This window comes from Opisthocomus hoazin, chromosome 9 (assembly GCF_030867145.1).
Source record: "Opisthocomus hoazin isolate bOpiHoa1 chromosome 9, bOpiHoa1.hap1, whole genome shotgun sequence".
NCBI lineage: Eukaryota > Metazoa > Chordata > Aves > Opisthocomiformes > Opisthocomidae > Opisthocomus > Opisthocomus hoazin.
Window position 1 is genome coordinate 9,881,874 of NC_134422.1, and position 22,242 is coordinate 9,904,115.

Below are 22,242 nucleotides of genomic sequence, written 5' to 3' on the forward strand. Positions count from 1 at the left end.
TGCTGACAAATGGTGACCTTTTTTGGGTCATGTTTCTTTGTACTTCAGAATAACTTGTCAATGATACAATCAAAGCGGGTTAGCAGAAGCATCTAGTTAAATCTTGTAAGGGGATGTTACTGTTTAAAAGGTTACTGTCTTTCATATATTGCTTTCTGTCTGAATGTAGAGGGCTAGATGTGTGTGTGTTAACAGTTTTCAAATGCTTTTAGTAACTTATGAAATATTTAAAAGAAACTAATCTGAAAATGGGATTGACTCGTGTTAGGTGTCTGGAAATTTCTTACTATGGGTTTTGCAACTCTAGAAAGTCTCTTTTTTTCCAACCACAGAATAAGAATTATAAAGTAACTTTAATGGATCAAGGCAAGAACTTCCTGCAAGCTTCATAAATTATGTATTGCGGCTGTAACCTTGAAAAATAACCATGTTTATTAACGCTTGGCTGGGCTTTTTATTGCTGTTTCTTGTTAGATTCTGTGATCTCAATATTTAAATATCTCTTTCAATAGTTGCAGCTTCTCTCTCTTTAGAGAAGAAATAGTCATAATAAATCACTGATTTGTATTTTAATCATTCCTGGAGACAGCACTGAATATAAGAACCTTCCTGAACGAGGGAACCGTCATCATAAACACACGTACAACACCTAGCACAACGTCCTGATTTCAGTTGGAACTTGCAAGACTCATCAATGACTACATCATTCTTTCCTTGTGGATCTGTTAGCAAACACATCAGTTCTAAGGGACTTGTTTCTGCCTTGCCATTTCCAGATGTGTCTTATAGGTGTCCTTGAGAATTTCTGCTTTTTGGTTATTGCTGCTGTTGATGTAGAGCTCAAAGTTTACAAGGTGCAGTTCAGAAATGCAGGGATTAAAAAAAAACACCTCTTTGCATTTATGACTTTTTGTAGGCCACATAACCACTGAGGCCACAGTGATTAGCTGTGGACTGGTGCTCTGGATTCATGGGGCGCAAGTTCAGAAAGCACCATGAAGTCCTCCCTCTGACCTCCTTTGTAATTGCAGCTTCTCAGTTTCACCCACTAAAGCTGACATATAAAATGAAGTATCACTTCTTTTCTTTACATTTGTCTTGAATTTGAAAACTAGGAATTTTTATACCCGGGCCAAGCATCATAGCCCTAGCACAGAAAAATTATTCTTCAAGTATGTTCATGATTGAAGTTCTGATCTTCAGAAGCCTAAGCAAGAATTTTAGCTTTTGCACTAGGAAGCCGTCTCAAATGAGCTTCTCAATCTTCAGGTTTCACCTTTTTTAACCTGTGTCTGATGAGGAGTCTGCAGCAGCATCTAGCCAAGAGTTTGATTCTACCTCAAGGCAGATATGCAGTGCATCCTGATGTTTCCTCATTCAGTCCCTGGTGCATTGGCTGAGAAAACTGCTATCACTTTCTTTGAGAGAGGTGTTGAATTTCCCCTTGTAGCAGTTATTCTTCTAGACTCGCACTGGGGTAGGAACAATTTATGAGAGGGAGCCAGGGACGCTCCACAACCTGTAAGCATTTGGTTCAGTTGCAAAATTTGGAGCCACTCTTAGAGTCTCCTTATAGACCCTGAATAAAGAGAGGCTTCTTCAGAGTGCATGAAGAAGCAGGGGCTTCACCTAGGTTTCGATCCTGTGAACTGCTGTGTGTGAGTTTGTGCGGTGCATCTCTTGTGGAGGTTTCCCTGCCTCTTCGGATGAGGGTGGTGGTGATGTCCTGTCTTGGCACAGCATCTTTGCCATAATCTTGGCATAGTACAAGCATGTGAGAAACGTGGAAGCTTGGTGAACACACTTTGATGCAGAGTTTTGGTTACAGAGGTCTGAGTCAGATTCCCCTGCTATGCCACTGTAAAGGAAAAGAAACTCAAAGAGAAACAAAATACGTGTAATGACAAGATCCTTAGCCTGAAGTGTAGGGCTTCACAGAAACACAGAATCATTGGGGTTGGAAGGGACCTATGTGGGTCATCTGGTCCAACCCCCCTGCCAACTAGAGCAGGCTGCACAGGACCTTGTCCAGGCGGGTCTTGAATATCTCCAGAGAAGGAGAATCCACAACCTCTCTGGGCAACCTGTTCCAGTGTTCCGTCACGCTAAAAGTGAAGTTGTTCTTCCTCATGTTCAGCTGGAACTTCTGTGCTTCAGTTTGTGCCCGTTGCCCCTTGTCCTGTCACTGGGCACCACTGAAAAGAGTCTGGCCCCAGACTCTTGACACCCACCCTTAAGATATTTATAAGCATTTGAAAGATCCCCTTGCAGCCTTCTCTTCTTCAGGCTAAACAAGCCCAGTTCCCTCAGCCTTTCCTTACAGGACAGATGCTCCAGTCCCCTCATCATCTTGGTAGCACTCCGCTGGACTGTCTCCAGCAGTTCCTCATCTTTCTTGAACTGGGGAGCCCAGAACTGGACAGAGTACTCCAAATGGGGCCTCACCAGGGCAGAGTAGAGGGGGAGGAGAGCCTCCCTTGACCTGCTGGCCACAGTCCTCTTGATGCACCCCAGGATCCCATTGGCCTTCTTGGCAGCCAGGGCACACTGCTGGCTCATGGTCAACTTGTCATCCACCACCACTCCCAGGTCCCTCTCCGCAGGGCTGCTCTCCAGCAGGTCTGCCCCAAGCCTGTACTGGTGCATGGAGTTGTTCGTTCCCTAGGTGCAGGACCCTGCACTTGCCCTTGTTGAATTTCATCAGGTTCCTCTCTGCCCAACTCTCCAGCCTGTCCAGGTCATGCTGAATGGCAGCACAGCCTTCTAGTGTATCCACCACTCCTCCCAGTTTTGTGTCGTCAGCAAACTTGCTGAGTGTACATTCTGTCTCTTCATCCAGGTCATTGATGAAGAAGTTGAACAAGACCAGGCCAAGTACTGACCCCTGGGGGACACCACTAGTTACAGGCTTCCAACTAGACTCAGCGCCACTGATGACAACGCTCTGAGTTCTGCCATTCAGCCAGTTCTCAATCCACCTCACTGTTGACTCATCCAGCCCACACTTCCCGAGCTTCTCTAGGAGGATGTTATGGGAGACAGTGTTAAAAGCCTTGCTGAAGTCGAGGTAGACATCATCCACTGCTCTACCCAGCCAGTCACGCCATCATAGAAAGCTATCACATTGGTCAAGCATGATTTCCCCTTGGTGAATCCATGCTGACTACTCCTGATAACCTTCTTTTCCTGCACTTGCTTGATGATGACATCCAGAATGAGCTGCTCCATCATCTTTCCTGGGATGGAGGTGAGGCTGACCAGCCTGTAGTTCCCTAGGTCTTTCTTCTTGCATTTTTTGAAGACTGGAGTGACATTGGCTCCTCCAGGACCTCTCAAATATGATGGAGAGTGGCTCAGCAATGACATCTGCCAGCTCCCTCAGCACTTGTGGGTGCATTCCGTCGGGGCCCATGGATTTGTGGGTGTCCAGAGTGTTTAAATGATCTCTCACACAATCCTCCTTGACCAAAGGAAGGTCATTGTTTTGCCAGGCTTCCTCTCTTACCTCCAGGGCCTGGGATTCCTGAGGGCCAGCCTTAGCCGTGAAGACCGAAGCAAAGCAGGCGTTCAGTAACTCAGCCTTCTCTGTATCCTCCGTCACCAGGACACCCACCTTGTTCAGCAGTGGCTCCACTTATTCCCTAGTCCTCCGTTTGCTGCTGATCTACTTGAAGAAGCCCTTCTTGTTGCCTTTGACATCCCTTGCCAGCTTCAATTCCAGGTGGACCATAGCCTTCCTTGTTGCTTCCCTTGTCGTGTTAAAAGGGGGTAAGGGGAGTCTGATAAGCGGCAAAAGGAGAGCCCGCCTGTTGAGTCACGAGGTTCAGAGCAGACCCCCTTGCGTTCTAAACTCTCTCTCAGAGGAGAGTCTAGGTGCGGCTGAATCTACTCCTAGTCCCAGACCTGGTCAACGGTTTATGTCTAAAGGGTTAAGTGTATAGCCACTTACCAGATTCAACTTGCCTGTCAGAGGCCCTCCAAGGACTTTCACTGAAACAGTTTTGCAAAGTTGAAACAATAGATAATTTATTCAAGCGACAGGTATCACAGATTCGGAATTGCCATTGATAAATGCACTGTCTACAAAAGCTGAGATCAAGGCAATGGTTTAGCACTTCAGTTAACAAAGTGTTCCCGGGGATACGTCTGACAAAGTCAAAGGCGCGACTCTTTACCAAAAAGGCATCCCTTTTTTGGGGGGGAAGAGAGGTTCAGGCCCGTTGACCCATCCGTCAGGTGAAGTTCTCGCTTGGCTCCTCCTCCCAAAGAGAGTTTTCAAGTGCCAATTTTTATATGTTTGGGAAATCTTTTGGCAAGGTGAGACTAAGTCAGTTACTGTGTACCGATTGGCTCTTGGCATGGAATGTCGTGTCGTCAGAAGCGGGACTCAGCAGTTTGACACGCATATGGTGCAGGCATCTTGGTATGCACTGCCGGGGCCCATCTGTTCTTTATCTGAAGCAATCTCTGGCTGTGCAGCCTGCGCTGCGCCCCACAGATCACTGGGTTTACAGTGATGGGCTATCCCACCTTACTTCTGTCTGATAAGATAAGCACAAGTCAATCGCTCCCTTTGTTAACTCTCCGGCTCTTGACACCTCAGTCCGAGTTTGTCTTTCGTCTTGCATTTGACAAGTCCAGCAAGGCCATCAATTACACCTGCATGGTCTGACAGTGTTCCTGTATTCCTCCCAAGTGGCCTGTCCCTCTTTCCACATTCCATGAACCTTTATCTTCCGTCTGAGTTCCGCTAGAAGCTTCTTGCTCATCCACGCGGGTCTCCTGCCTCCTTTGCTAGATTTCTTTCTCAGGGGGATGCACCGATCCTGAGCATGGAGGAAGTGATGCTTAAATAGCAACCAGCTCTCTGGACCCCCCTGCCTTCTAGAGCCTTGACCCATGGGATTCATCCAAGTACGTTGTTGAAGAGGCCAAAGTTAGCTTTCCTGAAGTCCAAGGTTTTGATCCTACTCATTGCCCTGCTTCCTCCACACAGGTTCCTGAACTCCACCATTTCATGGTCACTGCATCTGGGGCTCCCCCAACCTTCACATGCTCACCCAGTCCCTCTTTGTTCGTTAGTACAAGGTCCAGCCTCTTCTTGTTGGTTCCTCCACCACTTGCATCAGAAAGTTATCATCAATGCTCTGCAGATGTCAGGGTGGTTGAAGTCCCCCATGCGAACCCAGGCCTGTGACTGTGAGGCTACTGTCAGCTGCCTGTAGAAGGCCTCATCAGCTTCCTCTTCCTGGTCAGGTGGCCCATAGTACACACCCACAACAGTGTCACCTGTATGAGCCTGTCTTCAATTGTTTGTTGGCGCATGGGCAACTGAAGGAAAATTGTGATGAAAACTGAGGTGATTTTACTGACTTTGAAAAGTTTATATATGGGAGGGAAAGGATACTTGAAGTTCAGGCCTGTCAAAATGTGAGGTTGGTGATTTAAAGATGTTATGTTGTGCATTAAAGTTTAAAAAGCTGTAATCAGTGATGACATGTGCAGACAATCCTTCTAGGCAAAGAAAAATGTAACAAGTAAGGTGAAAGTTAATGTTTTCCATCTCTCTCCAGGCTAAAAGTGAACAAATCAGTGTGAGACACTTGACATCGGGAAACTGGGAAGTTATCAAAATCTTGGCATATGATGAAAATACACAGAAGATGTAAGCACTATTCTCTTTGTCTGTTTATGAAAATATCTGAGTTATTAAAGCGGAATCCATGTGACTGGAAATAAAATGTCTAAAATTAAGCAACAATATTTCTTTCATTTTTCAGCATTACTATAAATTTTACACTCCTGTGTACATAAAGTGCAGTTACAAGACAATTTATCTGCCAGTATATTCCTGTGTGTGTTTTTATGCAGAGGGAAAAGGAGCGTACCATGACATCAGTTTACTCACTGTATTTTTTAAAATAAAAGAAATCAACACACAGCGCAGCAGTAATAACATTTTGGTGACTGCTTTCTTGGATTCCAGATAAGAAATCATAGTAAATTTTTAGTACTTGATACAACCCAAGATCTTCAGTTTTCATACTTGCTTGGTTACTGCGTGAGGTCTCTGGACTTTGGGGATCTGATTCAACCTCATAAATTCAAATTCTATAGAGAGATTTTCCAAACCCCAGATTTTCACCCAGCTCGCTCAGGGAGAAATCGTGCCAAAGCTCATCTTAGTGCTATAGTTGGGAGGAAATGCAGCACATACTTGGTGATTTTTGGGAGCAGTACAGAACTGACACAAAATATCTGAAGGCTCCATGTAACTTGGTGGATCTTGGTTAGTCTTCAGGTATATCTGCACGTGGCAAAAAGTAAACAGATGTGTCTAATTCTGATTTTTTTTTAAATAAATGATATTTCAGCAAGGACATTTTGAGGCTGCAGCAATGCCTGTCATCTCCACTGGTACTGGAGAAACATCCTTCCTAACCAGTCCTTCCATGGGTTTTGAAAATACATCCGTAGAGAATTTCTTGGTACTTCTCCAGGGCTCAGATGAAAAAATGAGGTCTGGATGCACTGAGCCTGCAGAGAGGTGGCAGACTGCATGTGGATTGGCTCAGCCACTCGAGAGGACATCCTTACCCTCCCTCTGCCTATCAGGCAGAAACTTTGTGGGGATCTCATCTGGGACACACCAAGGATTTGTCTTGATATTCTTGCAGCAGCTCTACTAAGCCTTTTTCTGCGCGCTCAACCTTGTCTGTAAACCGTTGCCTAGGGTGCTAGCTTCTCTCTCTAGGCAGAAAAAAAGTTGTTCTACAACTCAAAAAGGCTTTCGAGGTATCATAAGGCCCATCGTAATTTATGATATAGTTTCATTGTGACCTTTTCCTACTCCTTGGATTTATATTGCAAATTCTTGAAGACAAGGAGAAACTTTGTCTTCTGTATTTGTAATATGCAGAAAGGGCTCCTGGTTGCTGTTGGAGCTCCTAGGCATTACAAGAATTGAATAGAAACTATCAAATACTGTGCTCATCACTGTTTTAATGTGAAATATCACATCTGAAATAACTATTCTGTGTACTGGGTCTAACTCTAATCTTGGAGCTTTGGTTTGTATAGAAGTATTTGATCTGCATGTGTACTTGGGAATTTTTAATTTAAAAAAATGTTATTTATGATTTCTCGCACTTCTCTAAACACCACTCAAATCAGACAGTTTACCAAACTGACTTAACCTTTTTCATCTTTTGGGCGTAGTTATTTCTTAAGCACTGAAGAATCCCCAAGAGGAAGACAGCTACATAGGTAAGAAGTACGTGGGGCTGTGTTAACAGCTTCTTCATCCCAATCCATAAGGGCTGTGATGATGTTCTGTCAGTTTACTTGCTGTTTTGGGCTTGGATAATCATTTATCTTGTATAAAAATTAGTACATTTGACCTGTAACAAGGAAAGAATCACAGTTTTTCAAAATTAAAAATGCTGATGATATTTTACGTTTTTTAAAATATGGAAAAGATTTTAACACAACATGTTGTTACCACTTAGGTCTTCCCTAGTCCTTTATAAGCGTCTAAAAAGCTAAACCTAAATGCAAGCGTGTAGTATGAAGTAGCAAAAATCTTCTAAATAAAAATAGTATTTATGGGGTTTAATCATGCCATTTCAAGTGTGTGGGCAAAGCGTCTCGTCCTTACGCAAACTTCAGTGCTTAAATCTGAAGTTAATGAGACTTTTCGTGGTGTCCTAACACTGTTACCCCACAGCACTGCTAGTTATTGGAATCCAAGTCCTGCTTTGGGCAGGTTTTGGATCTTGTCCACATTGCGCAGTTTACAGAACAGCAGTCCACTGAGTCATCTGAAAACAGTTTGCGTCAGGCACAAAATAAGACAGTGATATTTTGGCAAGTTCAGGGACTGAAACAAATTTTGTCACACTGATGAGCTAATTCTTTGTTTATTGTATTTTATTCCAATGGAAAATGTTTCTTTTCAATTTTTTCCCCAGTGTATCAACAGTGGGATCATTGAATCGTCAGTGTCTCTCATGTAACTTCTTGAAAGACCAGTGCACGTACTTCAGTGCAAAGTTTAGCCCCATGAATAGGCACTTCTTACTGCACTGTAAAGGTAAGTCAAATGCACACCGTGTATTAGTCCTGTGTTTGCTTCTGAATTAATGTACTCCCTTGAGAAGTGCATTAGACTGGAGTCTAACGTTTAACTCAGTAGTGGATTACTCAAAGTTCTGTACAGAGCTTATTGCAAGACTGTAAGTAAAGACGTTCTGTGTAAAAGCTAAATAACAAGTGATATCAGAAAGCTGCTCCAATTCTGACCCTTGAGTTCCAGTAAAGGACATTAACTTTTAAACTTACACTAAATATAAATCCTTCACCAAAAATGTGGAATTTATCATGATGGTACCGTTGTTTGTAACAGCTTCATTATGTATTGGGATTGATCTTGTATAACTCTACCCAGTTAAAAAATGAGGGCCTGCTTTCTGTGACATTGTGTCTCTATGTGTGTATACATGTATGCACACAGTATGTCTGTACATACCCATATATATATGTGTGTGTGTGTATCTACCAAAAACCAGGTATGGTTTAGTCCACATAGATTATCAATACAATTGCAATAAATAACCAAGCTTTTTATTATTTATCCAGCAGCACTATAATGGCACCAGTTGGGTTCAGAGTTTCTGTATAAACAGAAGACTAGAACCATCCTACACTGTGAAATTTATAACCTACACCCAGGAAATAAACACTGATAAATAAGTAAGATTATAAAAACAGGTTCAGAAAAGCAGGAGACAATGAATAATAGAGTGTATAGCTAGACCTGTTGACCTTGAAACTTACAGTATTTTACAGACAATGTTCTTCCAGTATTTTTTGTTAACTAGCATCAGACTGAAAAGAGTAGAACACAATTCATCTGAACACATGTGAAGAGCCCATTCTATTTGCATGTATTTTTTTCTGTTTCTTTTGCAACTGTACATTTTTTTATACAAAAATAAAATATCTGCCAGCTTGAGAACTGAATCTATTCAAACAAAACAAACTATGAATATATATTGGCTAAAATAAGGTTGGTGGGCTTTTTTGTGGAAGTGCACCTGGAATACATAGCTGATTAGAAAAAAAAAAGTATACCAGCTGTATGGTTTATAGATGGTTAAAGCTGCAGCAGAAGTTACAGAGCTAATTTGGAGGCCCTTATGTGAGTAAAGTCTGCACTAGTAATGAGCTCCTCATTGTTTAAGCAGAGTTTTGCCTTGTGCTTGACATGGTCTCTATGGGGAAAAGCTCAGATTCCTGCAACAGGGAGGGCTGGTAAATTGGGAAGAGTTTTTTTGCCATGAATCAGCAATGTGCTAGGACCCAAAAACATAGCTGCTGCTTATTATTTTAGTAAAGTATATTCAGCCTGCAATTTTTAATGTGTTCCTTTTATATAAAAATGTGGATGCCAGCAGGATGTTGCACATGAAATTGCTCACAAGCTCATGACTTTTCAGTGACTTTGGAGATGGCAGTTCTCTGTTGGAGCTGGTAAGACTGTAGATCACCTTCCCAGGATTAAACTTACACTCCACTGAGTTGCAACCAATAGACTGCCCTAAGCTGCAGGTGTTGGGCAGGGCTGATAAAACATTGTACTTCCAAGTTTTTCCTGCCTCTAATGTTAATGTATAGTTGTCACTTTGGGGTTATTCAGAGGTCTTCTCTTGTGTTTCATCAGAGCTTGACAATTACAGCCTCAGCGTGGCCCCTGTGTGCTGCCACAGCCCTACAAAATGCATGTGGTGGGTTGGGTATTTGAAAGCATCAAAGTTGATGGCAACATCATCATAGAGCAGGTATTAAAACTCTTATGCAAGGAGCTGCTTGTAAGATTACAAGGTAAACTGCTTCAAGGAGACAGATGACACCACATCTACGTGCATACCACACACGTTTTCCCACAACAAAAAGCCTGACTGAATTGTTACGAAACCAGTTTGCCCAGAAAAATCCTTGGGGGACTCTGGACTGGTTTGATCTACACAAGCTTCAATTCTTCCTCCTGTTTACCCATGAGCACCTTTGTTAGGATAGTTTTTCTTTCTTAGTTACCCTCAGGCAGGAGATGTGTCTCAGTCTACCAGCTATATCCATCTCCAGAAACTGTCCTGAGTGAGGAGTTATTTCTAGCTGGGTAGATGGAGGACCGTCTCTACAGCGTCTCAGTTTTTGCAAGCGCATCCTTTGCAGTTATTTTCCACACTGCTTGTGATTTTTTCATTTAGCACTTCATAAACACTAACAGATGTCAGTCTCTCCACTCAAATAAGATACTTTATGAAGGGAGTAATTGTTTTCCCATTTTATACAGCAGGAAATAAGTTGTCAATTAGTGTTAGTTATAGGAGGTCAGTGGGAAATCCAAGCGCTGTGCAAGTTCTGCCGTGCACAGTGCCTGTAACAAGTCTGTCTGTCTCTTGTCTGATTGCCTTTTTCGTCTACTGTAATGTCCCTCTTTCAGAATCTATCATCATGCTTCCATATTTTAGTACGACACAAAGATCTGGCCTGGAAAATGCCAATGCTTTCCCTTCCAAAAATGGTCTTTTTAAAAAAGGAATTCAAATCAAAATGACAAATTCAGAAGAAGTAAAAAGAGCTGGAAAAAAACGAAAACAGAGACAGCTCAAGAAATTATCTTCCTGAAGAGCTAAGGCAGAAAGCTCTGATTTGTCAGCAATCTACCTGTACGTTTTTTGTCAAGCCTCCCTTGAGGCAGAGAATGAAATTGATAAAATTCTTCAGTGAAGTCTGTCAGAGGCTGTGAATGGCATCATGCTATTTATTTCAGGTATTTAAGTTTCCCTAGGCTCATGCCATAATTAATTGAGAGAGACAACCTTGAAGGATGACTCAAAACACGTAAATTAAGCGATGTCTCTGAACTGCTCTCACAGGGAATCTTTTTTTCCCCAAAAAAGAGGAGTCTTAACTCCTAATTTCAGAGGGTCCATGCCTTCATCTGCCATGGGGTCCTCGGGGACTTCAGCTTTTCTGCATCATCCTTCCTAGCCCAATAGTGCCTGCCTGCGTGTAACTTAAGCTCTTGTCTCACCGAGACAAAACTAAGTTTCACGTGCACAAAAATGCCATGTTGGGGGTGGGCATGCGACACTTTTTTGCAAGTTTACACTAGCGAGTGTCCTCAGAGCAGGGACAGCACACCCAGCTACGCTTCTGAGTATGCTGAATGTTCGGTCACCCCTTGTTCACATGCTGTCGTGTGCATTTGCGCAGCACTTATTGACATGGAGAATTATTCCTGGTGCTTTTAGTATCTTAATGGTACAGTAAAAGTATAGGTCTGACATTGCCATGAAAGAAGATTAAACTGCATTACACCTAGGTTTAACTGTGGTCTTTCAGAGCTGGCATACCAAAGGAGCTTCTTAAACAGATAATTAGGTGAAATATGTGATAATTTTTCAACACCTCTGTAGCTTTTCCATAGAAAATATAAGTGACTATTAGCATTAATTCACTTCCCAGTCAACCTAAAGTTACTGTTTCTGAATGTCAAACTGCTATATTTTAGACAGTGCCATTAAACGCCTCTGTAATTTTTTTATTCTTCACTTACAGCTAAAACATGGAGATTATTAAAAAAAAATGCTCCTTCTGGGTGCAGGGGTCTGGACTGCTTGCTGAACAGGGAGCAGGCAGTCTTTGTTTCATGCTTTGTTGGTACCGCAGTCTAACCTGTGTCCCCCCCAGGAGACACCAGTGGAGTTACTGCTGGCTTTGAAAGGAACAACGTGTGCTGGGCTTCCCAGATCTGGCCTTACCTGGTCACTGCTGCTCTCATTCTTTGTTATTGACTGAAATGTGGAGTGCTAACTACCCTACACTTTCTCTGCTTTTCTTCTCTCCTCAAAACAGGGCCAGGCGTGCCAGTTGTTAGCGTGCACAGTACAAGTAATACTGCAAGTGAGTATTCTGTATGGAATAGGGATATTTTATTATCGTCCTTGATTGTTTGGGGGAGCGTGGGGGAGGAGAAAGGCAATTACAAGCAGATGAAAACGAATAGATGGCTCATTCATATAAAGTCTATTAATTACCTTTTAGCAACATCCACATCTGAAAATGATAAGAAAAGAAGTTAATCAAATGACTAAAACTTTCCCAGGCTTTTCAGATGTGTTTTATGCTAAGTGCATATCATTCATCTTCTATTTACACTTGAATTAATTAGATGGCAGGTTGGTCTTCATCCATTTCATTTTCTATGTAAATTATGCTGCCATTATAATACACCTTCTGTATTTTTAGAGATGTTTTTAAAGTTATGATCCAATTATCTTGAAGTAAGATACAGTCAGCGGACGACTGATCATAAAATCTGACCTACATACGATGAACTTAGTCCTGCTCTTACATTTCTCAAATCAGAACAACTCCACTGACAATTTTAATGATAGCAAATACAAGAATAAAGCCTTTTTAGAAGAGTATTCCATACCTCTAATTTCAAGTTTTACTCATTGCTTTCTGTACGATGACAGCAAATCTGTTTCTGTTTCCTGGCTGCTTGAGGTGCTTTGCAGTGGAATACTGTCCTTCAGCAGCAGAAGTTTCCTCTCTGGTGCAGCGGAGGTGACAACTCTGCTACCTCCAACTCCGCTGTGGCTCCACGTAGCATGAATGTGTGGATTAGAGATTAGGGGACATCTTTCCATTCAAAACCACTAAACCAATCCTTACGTATTCTATTTACATTCAATAGATTATCCCCAGAATTTTTCCCAGAATTCCCTTTATCTTGGGCCAGCCACTATTCAGTGACAACAGTGGAACTAACCTTGCGTGTTGAAATAGCATACTGATCAATAGTATCGTGCTATCAAGTGTTAATTAATGCCTGGACTTTGGCTTCCTTAATGAATTAATTATTTAATGTCACTGTACCAAGGGGAGGGAGTTTCATCCAACTCATTAAGGGGTAGCTACTGCTCAAAGTAAATTCATTGACTTCTGTAGAGCTACTCAGTTCTGTGAAGGCAGACCTTCACTCTGTATTACTTGTGTCTAAAATACTGTTGGTAGCGAATTATTGTAAATGACATTTATGTACAGCATCTTAGGGCAAAAAAAAGCAAGTTGGGACAGAGGGATGTTATTTGTTGTAACAACAAGAAACCAAATAATAAGAAAGATAATTTACCATTAATGTTTCAGTGCAAGATTAGATTATCCTCTTCAATTCATAAAATAATGATTAAGGATTACTTCAATTATTCCATCCTCAGACTATAACTATACCATTTTGGTTGACTGCCCAGAACAAACATTCTCCTTAGATTATCCATTTTGGCCCGAAATGGAGGGTTTATTGTTTAATAAAAAAAAATCTACACTTTGGAAGCAAGATTGGTAATTTCAGTAAAAAAGGAAAGGATAAAACCCAAGAACTGATTAGTCATTCTTTCATGTGCAAAAGGATTGCTTCAAATCTGTCTGCAGCTTTAAAGGAAACTGAAGCATTGCTCTTGGCTGAGGTGCAGAAGACAGAGAAGGACGTGCGGTGATCAAGTAGAGCTGTGCTGGCTAAATATTGACTTGGAATACGTAGCTTAAGAAGGATGCTTGCTTGAGGCTTAAGTATTGCCCAGCAGACTAGCCTTTCCCTGTAACAGCTGCTGTTAGTGTTTGTCAGGGATACTGGTATTCATGTTGTTCATCAGCAATTTCATTGTTGGTGCTTAACGAAAACAAAGCCTACTGAAGCCAGAAAAGGGAATAGATGTATATGTTTCGAATTAAGGTGATTGCTCAGTTCCTGAATTGCAAAGCAGCTGCATTATAAAAAAGTATTGACAGAAGGAATCCATTTACAAGATACATTATTGCATATTTGTCCCTTTTTCTTTAATTTTTTTGGATCTTGATTTATCTCATGATGATTCTCTGTACCTTTCAATTTGCTTTTTCTTCCTGTTTTCTACAGAGTTTTATATTTTGGAAAATAATGCTGTGTTGAAAGAAGCTGTTTTTAAGAAAAAGAATTCCAGGACTGAAGTTAAAATGCTTCACATTGAGGATTACGGTAAATTTGGCAACACGTTGTTTTAAGAAACTGAAAGCTTTCTTGCAATGTTACTGTTTTTCATCTGTGTAACTACCAGCCTTTAATGTTTTGCTCTTTTCTTAAAAGAACTCCCTTTACAGTTGTCACTGCCAAAAGATTTCACGGATCGAAACCAGTATGCCCTTCTATTAATAATGTAAGTATCTGTGTAGAATCACTCAAAATAATAATAAAGTACTTCATAGAAAACATTTAACTCTGTAATAAGAATTTTTTTTTTTTTTACTTTCTGTATGAAAGTTACCCCATAGATATGAGTTGATAAATCAAAAGGTTTGTTCTCAGGAAGATTTTGTTATAGGTGCTGTCTGGTAGAGATGCCTGGGGTTTTTTGAGCTTGTCAAACCTAGCTCTGCTTCATTGTACTTTTATATACATGAGGCACTGGCCCTTCTGGTGCTATAGCTGTGAGTAGTTCTGCAGTCTTCCCTGGACCCATACTGATCCCTATCCACAGAGGATCTCATTCAGTGCATGTGCTCCTTTTTTTTTTCCTGTTTTATCCTGCATAGCAATGGGTAGAGCTTGCAAGAGAGGCTCAGTTAAGATGCATAAAGCAAAACTGCTTTTTGAAACACTGGAAAGAAGAAAAATTCGGTTTTGAGCATCAATGGCCGAAGGCAATATAGGCATGATCCAAAGTCTGTTGATGTTTGTAGGAAACCTCTGTGGGACTCTCTGGCAACCTGCACTGTTCTTTCAAAAAGAAATAGTATATGTATTTCTTTGAGACAGACAGCTTTTAAGCTGCATGTCTACAGAAGGTATAGCAGAGGAAGAAAGCAGTCATGAGTGTATCTGCATGCTACCTAGGAAAACCAGTGATGGCCGGCTCCAGGCATCATTTGTTGCACTCCGTGTGAGCCCAGCATGGGTCTGCCATCGGTGTAGAGGGCTTTCTTATACCTACAGATCTTCTCCCAGTCCCATTTGGAAGGAATTTATGACCTCAGGTTGCATCAGGGGAGGTTTAGATTGGATATTGGGAAAAATTTCTTTACTGAAAGGGTTGTGAAGCATTGGAACAGGCTGCCCAGAGAAGTGGTGGAGTCACCATCCCTGGAGGTATTCAAACAACTTACAGATACGGCACTTCAGGACATGGTTTAGCAGGCATGGTGTTGTTGGGGTGACGGTTGGACTTGATGATCTCAGAGGTCTTTTCCAACCTTAATGATTCTGTGATTCTATGAATTGATGTGAATTTTGTTAACATAGATGTAGGAGTGCACTGCTAAATTCATGAAGTTACCACATTTAGCGAAGGTGCTACTCCACTTAGTGATGACAGAGTTCCTTATTGTTGCATGTGAGGTCAAATTTACAAGCTTGAGTTGCAGAGTAATCCCAAATTCCTCTACTCAGATCAGATCTTAGACAATAGGACAGAGAGGCAAAAAACTGCTTATTTCTGAGTCCAGTTTGTGTTTTAAACTCAGGTTTTTCAGTTGCATTTTCCGCAGCGGTGAAGGCTCTCTGCTTTAAGTGGCCCATGAACACATTTTTCTTTTCTTGTGGAGAAACAGGACTAATAGATTATTTCATGTTTGCAGTATTTACTTGCATGATCTTGAAGCATGATTTTATTATAAGCAGCTCTTTTACGTGTGCCGAATTTTATCACTGTATCTGTGAATTGACACCAGCAGCATTACAGGGAGTTACAAACACCTGTGCTTATTCTTTTTTCTGAGAGTAAGGAACACTGAGGTGTTCGTAGTGTAACGCTTTCCTTTTTGAATATCCTAGTAAATATATAATCTTCCGTATACAGTTATGGTAGAATATGAGGTTATATACTCATGTAGAACCTAGAAAAGACAGGAGGGATGGATCAGCAAACTGGGGAAGGCCAACGCCAAAAATGACAGTAAAAGGAAAACAAAGCTAAGGGAAATACTACTATGAAATGTTTCTAAATGTCAAGAGTTGAAATAACTGAGAACCGTATTGAGGCAGGGTCTGCATTTAAACTTACCGAGGTTGTCAGTACCCAGTGAGTGAATAATGTGGCCGAGTCATAATGTATGGTTATGTTTTAGAATTGTTTTATTTTTTTATGATGCACATGTGGGATAAAAACAAAATTATTCCACTTATGAATACAAATTGTAGTATCTACATTTTTAACATGGAGACTTTGCTTCTTTGTGGTCAAATCCTTACCTTTGCAATACTGAATTCTCAAAAGAAAGGAGTTATTTTTAGAAAATGCTATAGACTAATGAAAGTATGAAACTGAAAATTTGAAATCTACCCTGGCTCATGTAATCTTGCACGTGTTGTTGTTAAATACAACAGTCCCCCTCTTCCCTAGAAGAGAAGGAGGTTACATTTTTTCAGCAACTTTTAACGGACTTTAAACTAAGGTTGCCAGCAATCTTTATTTGAGTTAAAGATGCCCCCAAATGAGACATAATACTGAAAACTGTCACTGAAGTTGTGAGAGGTTCCCTTGCGGGGTGATTATTCAAGCCTAATAAATTCTGCCTCGCTCTTGAGAAAGAACGGTTGGAAATCTGTGTACATGTAGATGGTAATTTGTTGACCCACGCAACTCCAAATTGACATCTTAAGGTTTATTTCATTATCAGAAGAACTACATCAAAAAAAAAAAAAAAAAAGTATTCAGGTCTGAGAAGAATGTGTACCTTTTACAGGAAACACTGATTAGTTGTATAAATGGAATCATTTCCCAGATATTTGACTTTCCCGAGTCCCAGAGTGGTACTGTTGGGACTGGTTGAGAAACATCCTGTTCCTGCTGCTAGAAGCATTAGGCCGGAATTGTATTAGTGGCTGATAACAAGTGCTGCCTTTCGTATTCATCAGCTGCCCCTACTTTCCTGCTTACATTCTCAGCCATGATACAATTATCATTATATTCCAGCTATTGAAAGTTTGGAAAAGAATGCTTACCAATGTCAGTGGTAAGAACGCAGGTTTGATTATATATCCATTTTTTGGAAAGGAGAGTCTATATAACATCTTGATCCAGGCAACATACACTTAGATGTGTATAAAGAGAAGACACAGATCTGGAAAACTGGTGCACTGGCAGATATGAAGTGGCTTTTGCTTTCCATCTCAGTAACACTGCAATTTGACAAAGACTTAAGAAAAAGGGAGGGAGGGAGGAAGGCAAGGAAGGAGAGGAAAAGAGAATGAGTTTAATCACAGAATCACAGAATGGTAGGGTTTGGAAGGGACCTCTGTGGGTCATCTAGTCCAACCCTCCTGGCGAAGCAGGGTCACCTACAGCAGGCTGCACAGGACCTTGTCCAGGCGGGTCTTGAATACCTCCAGAGAAGGAGATTCCACAACCTCCCTGGGCAGCCTGTTTCCGTGCTCTGTCACCCTCAGAGGGAAGAAGTTCTTCCTCATGTTCAGATGGAACTTCCTGTGCCTCAGTTTGTGCCCATTGCCACTTGTCCTGTCGCTGGGCACTACTGAAAAGAGTTTGGCCCCATCCTCCTGACACCCACCCTTCAGATATTTATAAACATTTATTAGGTCCCCTCTCAGCCTTCTCTTCTTCAGGCTGAACAAGCCCAGCTCCCTCAGCCTCTCCTCGTAGGATAGATGCTCCCCTCATCATCCTCGTAGCCCTCCGCTGGACTCTCTCCAGTAGCTCTTCATCTTTTTTGAAGTGGGGAGCCCAGAACTGGACAGAGTACTCCAGATGAAAACCTGACATTCATTTAGTATGTCTCTGCAGCGCACGTTACGTGTCTAGTTAAGTGCGTGTAGGCTTTGTCCCCTAAGCTGGAGGGTAAATATGGCATATAAGTTCTAACAGGCTCTGACTGGCTGTTTGGCTGCAGTGATTGCTTCAGAGTCGTTCCAAGCCTCTGGAGAAGATTGATCTTCCCTGTGTCATATACTTTACCAGGATCTGGTTTGTCTGTGTGGTCTCAGCTCTGTCTGCAGGATTTTTGCACTGGTGACTAGTTTCACTGGGTCAAAATAAAGATTCTGGTCCTGGTGTGAAACCTGGGTGAGAACTCAGTACAGCTCTGTGTAGACACGACCTCAACTTAGGAACCAGGCCGTGAATATCCTGTAACCTTCATCATAAGGGTTTTGTGAAGAATCATTCATTAGCAGTCGCAAAGCATGATGCAATGCTCAGATAGAAGATTATTGTATTACTATGTTAAAATTTATGTCCGTCTGTATGGCTGGACTGTCTAACAGGTAGGTCTCAAGTAGAAACCAGTTATGTTGGCTAGCACTATTTTTCTTTCCAGAATTGTGATGCATAGGCCATAAAATGCTAAATAGATTAGAACACACTCCTTTCTTCCATTTGTTCTCCTAAACCACTAATACATTTCACACTCAGTTTCCTTCTGATATAATACGTACAGTGTAGCTATAGATTAGAGGTGTACAGTAATTGCCTGAAAGAGTGATTATCATCTCTTTTCTATATAATTAAGATCCATGTTTAAATTTCAGATCCTTGATTTTCTCATTATGCTTCACCTTACTCATTAAAAAAGTTGGAAGATACACTCCTTGGTAACACATAGGAAATGATTAAGTAAAGACTCTGGCATTTAATCTGGATAATAAAACGAGAAGTGATAATCATTCTTTATTTTTTCTTGAACATAATTAACCTCATTCATTCAAAATCTGTAGATAATGTCTCTTAAATGTCAGCATTTATTATTTAACACCATTTGAAATTGTCTGATATGTAAGTGGATATTGTAAAACTGAATCAGTGGAGAGATTGCTGTGATCTTTCAGGGTGAAAAAAACAGCAGGTATCCCTCAAAGTAACAGTGAAGTGTCTCCAAGAGGTTTCTGTTTGTTTGTTTTCTTATATTTTGGTAATAAACAGGAATCACTTCACCTGTTATTGAAATGATGAAAGATTTAGACCTTGCGCTAGGCAATCAAACCTGTTTATGCCTCCAGTTAATACACTCTCGGTACTGATAGCAAGATAAGACAGTAGGGTTGGAAATGAAGATTTTTTTTCAGCTTCGGAAATAACTCATTAAAAGACTAGGAGAAATGTAGAGAGGCATAATGCAAGTATTGGGAAATACTTGAGATCTGAGGTACGGTAACACTTTGCATATTAATAGCTGTCTTGCGTACCTTTCGTTTGTTGTGAAGGAGATTACTCGTTTTAACTGGCAGCTGTAGCCAGTGAAGGAACAATGCTTGGCTGTATGGGGAAGTGTAAAAATAGGTGGTGGATTCCACTACTTGGATTGCAATATGCTTGCAAGGGGGACATCCCTGAAGGCCTTTTTCTTTGGCCAATTTTTCCTCTGTAAAAGAGCTGCAAAGTTTACTTTTATGGGGATCCCTAGGTCATGTGCATGATTCACTAATTGCTTTGCAAGCCATCCATTTCATGCCTGTACTCAACCTGCCTCTGCCCAGTGTGGCAGGATTTCACTGCTCTGTTGTGTTTCTGTTACGACAAAGTGTTTGATGAGAGAGTTGTTTCTTCTTTACTCTTTTAGATTTTCTTCCCTGTTCTTTGAACTTTGTAACATTTTTCAAGGCTCAGAGGGAAAATTCATTTAGCTTAGGCTGAAAGAGGGATAGACTGGAGGGTTATTCCATCTGTTTCATTTGCAGGCATGGTCTGATACCATGGGCGGTGATGGACCTGCTCATTCCCTTTCTTTTCAGTCTTGTCCCCAAAAAAGGCTTGTTAGTTGAGCTAAGATCTATACTCTTTCAGCCTTCGCTACCCCCACTTCTCCCACAGCAGTACACATTTTACTATGTGAATAAAATGCCCATTTGATCTTCCTTAGAAAAAGACAAGAGGAGATTCAAAACTTCATCTCCTTTTCTAATGACACAGGACAGTGTTACATCTCTTGTTCTCAAAATTGCATTTTTAAAGTCTTCAGCCTCAAGGGTTTCAGAAAGATATTTTAAGAACAACAGTTTTATTTTTTGTACTCTGCTGTCTGCTTCAGTCCTGTCTATCACAGGATTCTACCTTAGTAATGGAATCACTTCTGTTGATATGTTTTAATTTATTTGGCCATATCCGCAGGGAGGGGTTGTAAACACAGGATCTGTTTTTCGTTGTAGTCTGTTATATCTCAACAGGGCATATGAACAGAGAGAAAACATTTGGGACTTTGTGTCCTCAATGTTAGAGGCTATTCAGGTTCCGTGATTTTTGACCAGTAATGATGGGTGTGCTTGAAAGCTGATGCTTGTGAAAGAGATGCTCATGAAATCTGAAAATTAGGTGGATTTTTCTGTTACACCAATTTTGCAAAATGGTCTTCTTTCTCCACTCAGTTTCACTATAAGCAAAAGATGACTATTATCAATGATATTTTCTTTGCATAAATTTTATCCTCTGAGTTGTAGTCTTTCTACTCTTTTTCACGTATTTGCTATCAAGATACCTTTTCCATGTGCTGCATCCAATCCACTGCTTTGCAGAAATAGGAGATGTACTGGAAATTAAGCAGTGATGATAGCAGTTATTTTCTGTATATCTTTTAAAATTGTTTCTCCCCCTGCTTGGTCAGCCCTGTAACTTCTAAAATTCCTATTTGACGTCTTGCCACTTAGTTTTTAAATGGTGCAAAACCTGGAACATATTTTGCTGCAGTCATGACAGCAGAGTGGCAGAGGAGTATTGCTCAGAGTACAGCAGCAACAGCCTCTCTGGTAACACTGCATTATCCCCTGTAGGCTGTAACTCACGTCATGAACAGAGACTTTAGTTTAAGCTTTTGGTTATAGAATCTGAAAGAACAGAGGCTTCTCTTTTCAGCAATATATGAACTTAACGATGAGCTGCCCCTTTTTCCGGACAGTCTGAGATGTGTGTGGCTGCCTTGCAAGAAGCATACAAATTACCCCCTAAGGTCAATGATATTGGCATATTATTGATGGCTTCTGTCTATTTAAATGGTACCTCAATGGTGAACTTCAGCAGTACGCCCGAGTCAGCAGTTGTGCTGCCACGATGGGCTCGTAATCCAAGTGTAGTTGCTGTTGAAGACACACACTTAGGCAGCTCTGAACCTTGAAAGTCAGGAGCAAAAATAAAAGAGGGAAGGTGCAAATGCTGTCACTTACAAGCAAAAAGAAATGAATCATGAAGAATTAGGCATATTCTTCATTTGAATCATTCTGCTCTTGTTGTTTGACTCTGGAGATGGTGCTCCTTAAGGGACCGTTGAGGGATGTTGAAGAGCGTGTAGAGCTGCATAGCCCTTTCAGTGCTGGCTTTGGTTTTACTGTAGTGCTTTGGCTAGTCCGTGGTTCCCTTACAGCTGACCATAGTCAGGTGGGAAGAAGACTTCTGCGTTTGTATTACACCCAAGCATAAATGGCATGGAATTCCTTCCAAGCTTACTAGTGGGGTCAAGAAATAGTTCTGTGAAGAGGGTACCACGGAGCAGTAGTTAATTATAATTAGGCTGCAAGTAGTGATGAGCGTAAAACAAAACCTGACCTTTGAGACAGCTGTAATCCCAAGACAAACTTCACAAATCAGGCTGTGCATGTATTATTGCAGGGTAGTAACAAACTTGCTTTGTTACAGAGCCTTAAGGGTGATGTTCAAACCTACATGAAGGATTAATACCTTGCAGAAGCCCCATTTAAAAGGTTCAAAGTGGGGCCTAAATGATGCATAGAATATATGCTGCCTCTCTGTGGCGGACAGAAGCACGCCTCAGATAATCAGTATCATTTTGTAGTAGCAGCTGAAGAGTAAAGAGACCTTTTGATGCTAATGGGAATTTTGACATGTACCTCAATGGAAATGGCTTTAAATGCCTGTCACAGACTACTTATATGGACATTCTTGAAATAAATTAGCCACTGGAAAATTGCTTCCAAAAGCAATACGTCAAACAACCCATCACACCGGAGTGGAAGATGTACAGTGTTTATAAAGTCTGAGCCTAAAAGTAGCCCAGCTATGCCCTCCAGAGAAGGAGCCTGGGAAATCATCACTGTCGGTTCTCACCCACTGAGAATCTTACTGAGATTCTGTCTGTTGTTCCTTTCTTAATAGAAGAAATTATCTGAGGTGTCGTCTTTCCTTTAAAACCCTTTTTGGTTTTAAGCACTTTCTGGTGTAGAGAAGGGCTTACAAA

General features: G+C 41.2%; 1 protein-coding gene across 2 annotated transcripts in view; it reads left to right on the forward strand.

Annotated features, from left to right (window-relative positions):
- Positions 1–22,242, forward strand: part of DPP10 (dipeptidyl peptidase like 10) — a 583,710-nt gene that overhangs the window by 547,795 nt on the left and 13,673 nt on the right. For both annotated transcript variants that reach the window (XM_075430457.1, XM_075430456.1), the window contains exons 14-19: positions 5,574–5,665; positions 7,219–7,266; positions 7,971–8,092; positions 11,923–11,970; positions 13,991–14,089; positions 14,198–14,267. In XM_075430457.1, the coding sequence (XP_075286572.1) occupies positions 5,574–5,665; positions 7,219–7,266; positions 7,971–8,092; positions 11,923–11,970; positions 13,991–14,089; positions 14,198–14,267 (479 nt within the window). The remainder of the gene's footprint in view (positions 1–5,573; positions 5,666–7,218; positions 7,267–7,970; positions 8,093–11,922; positions 11,971–13,990; positions 14,090–14,197; positions 14,268–22,242) is intronic.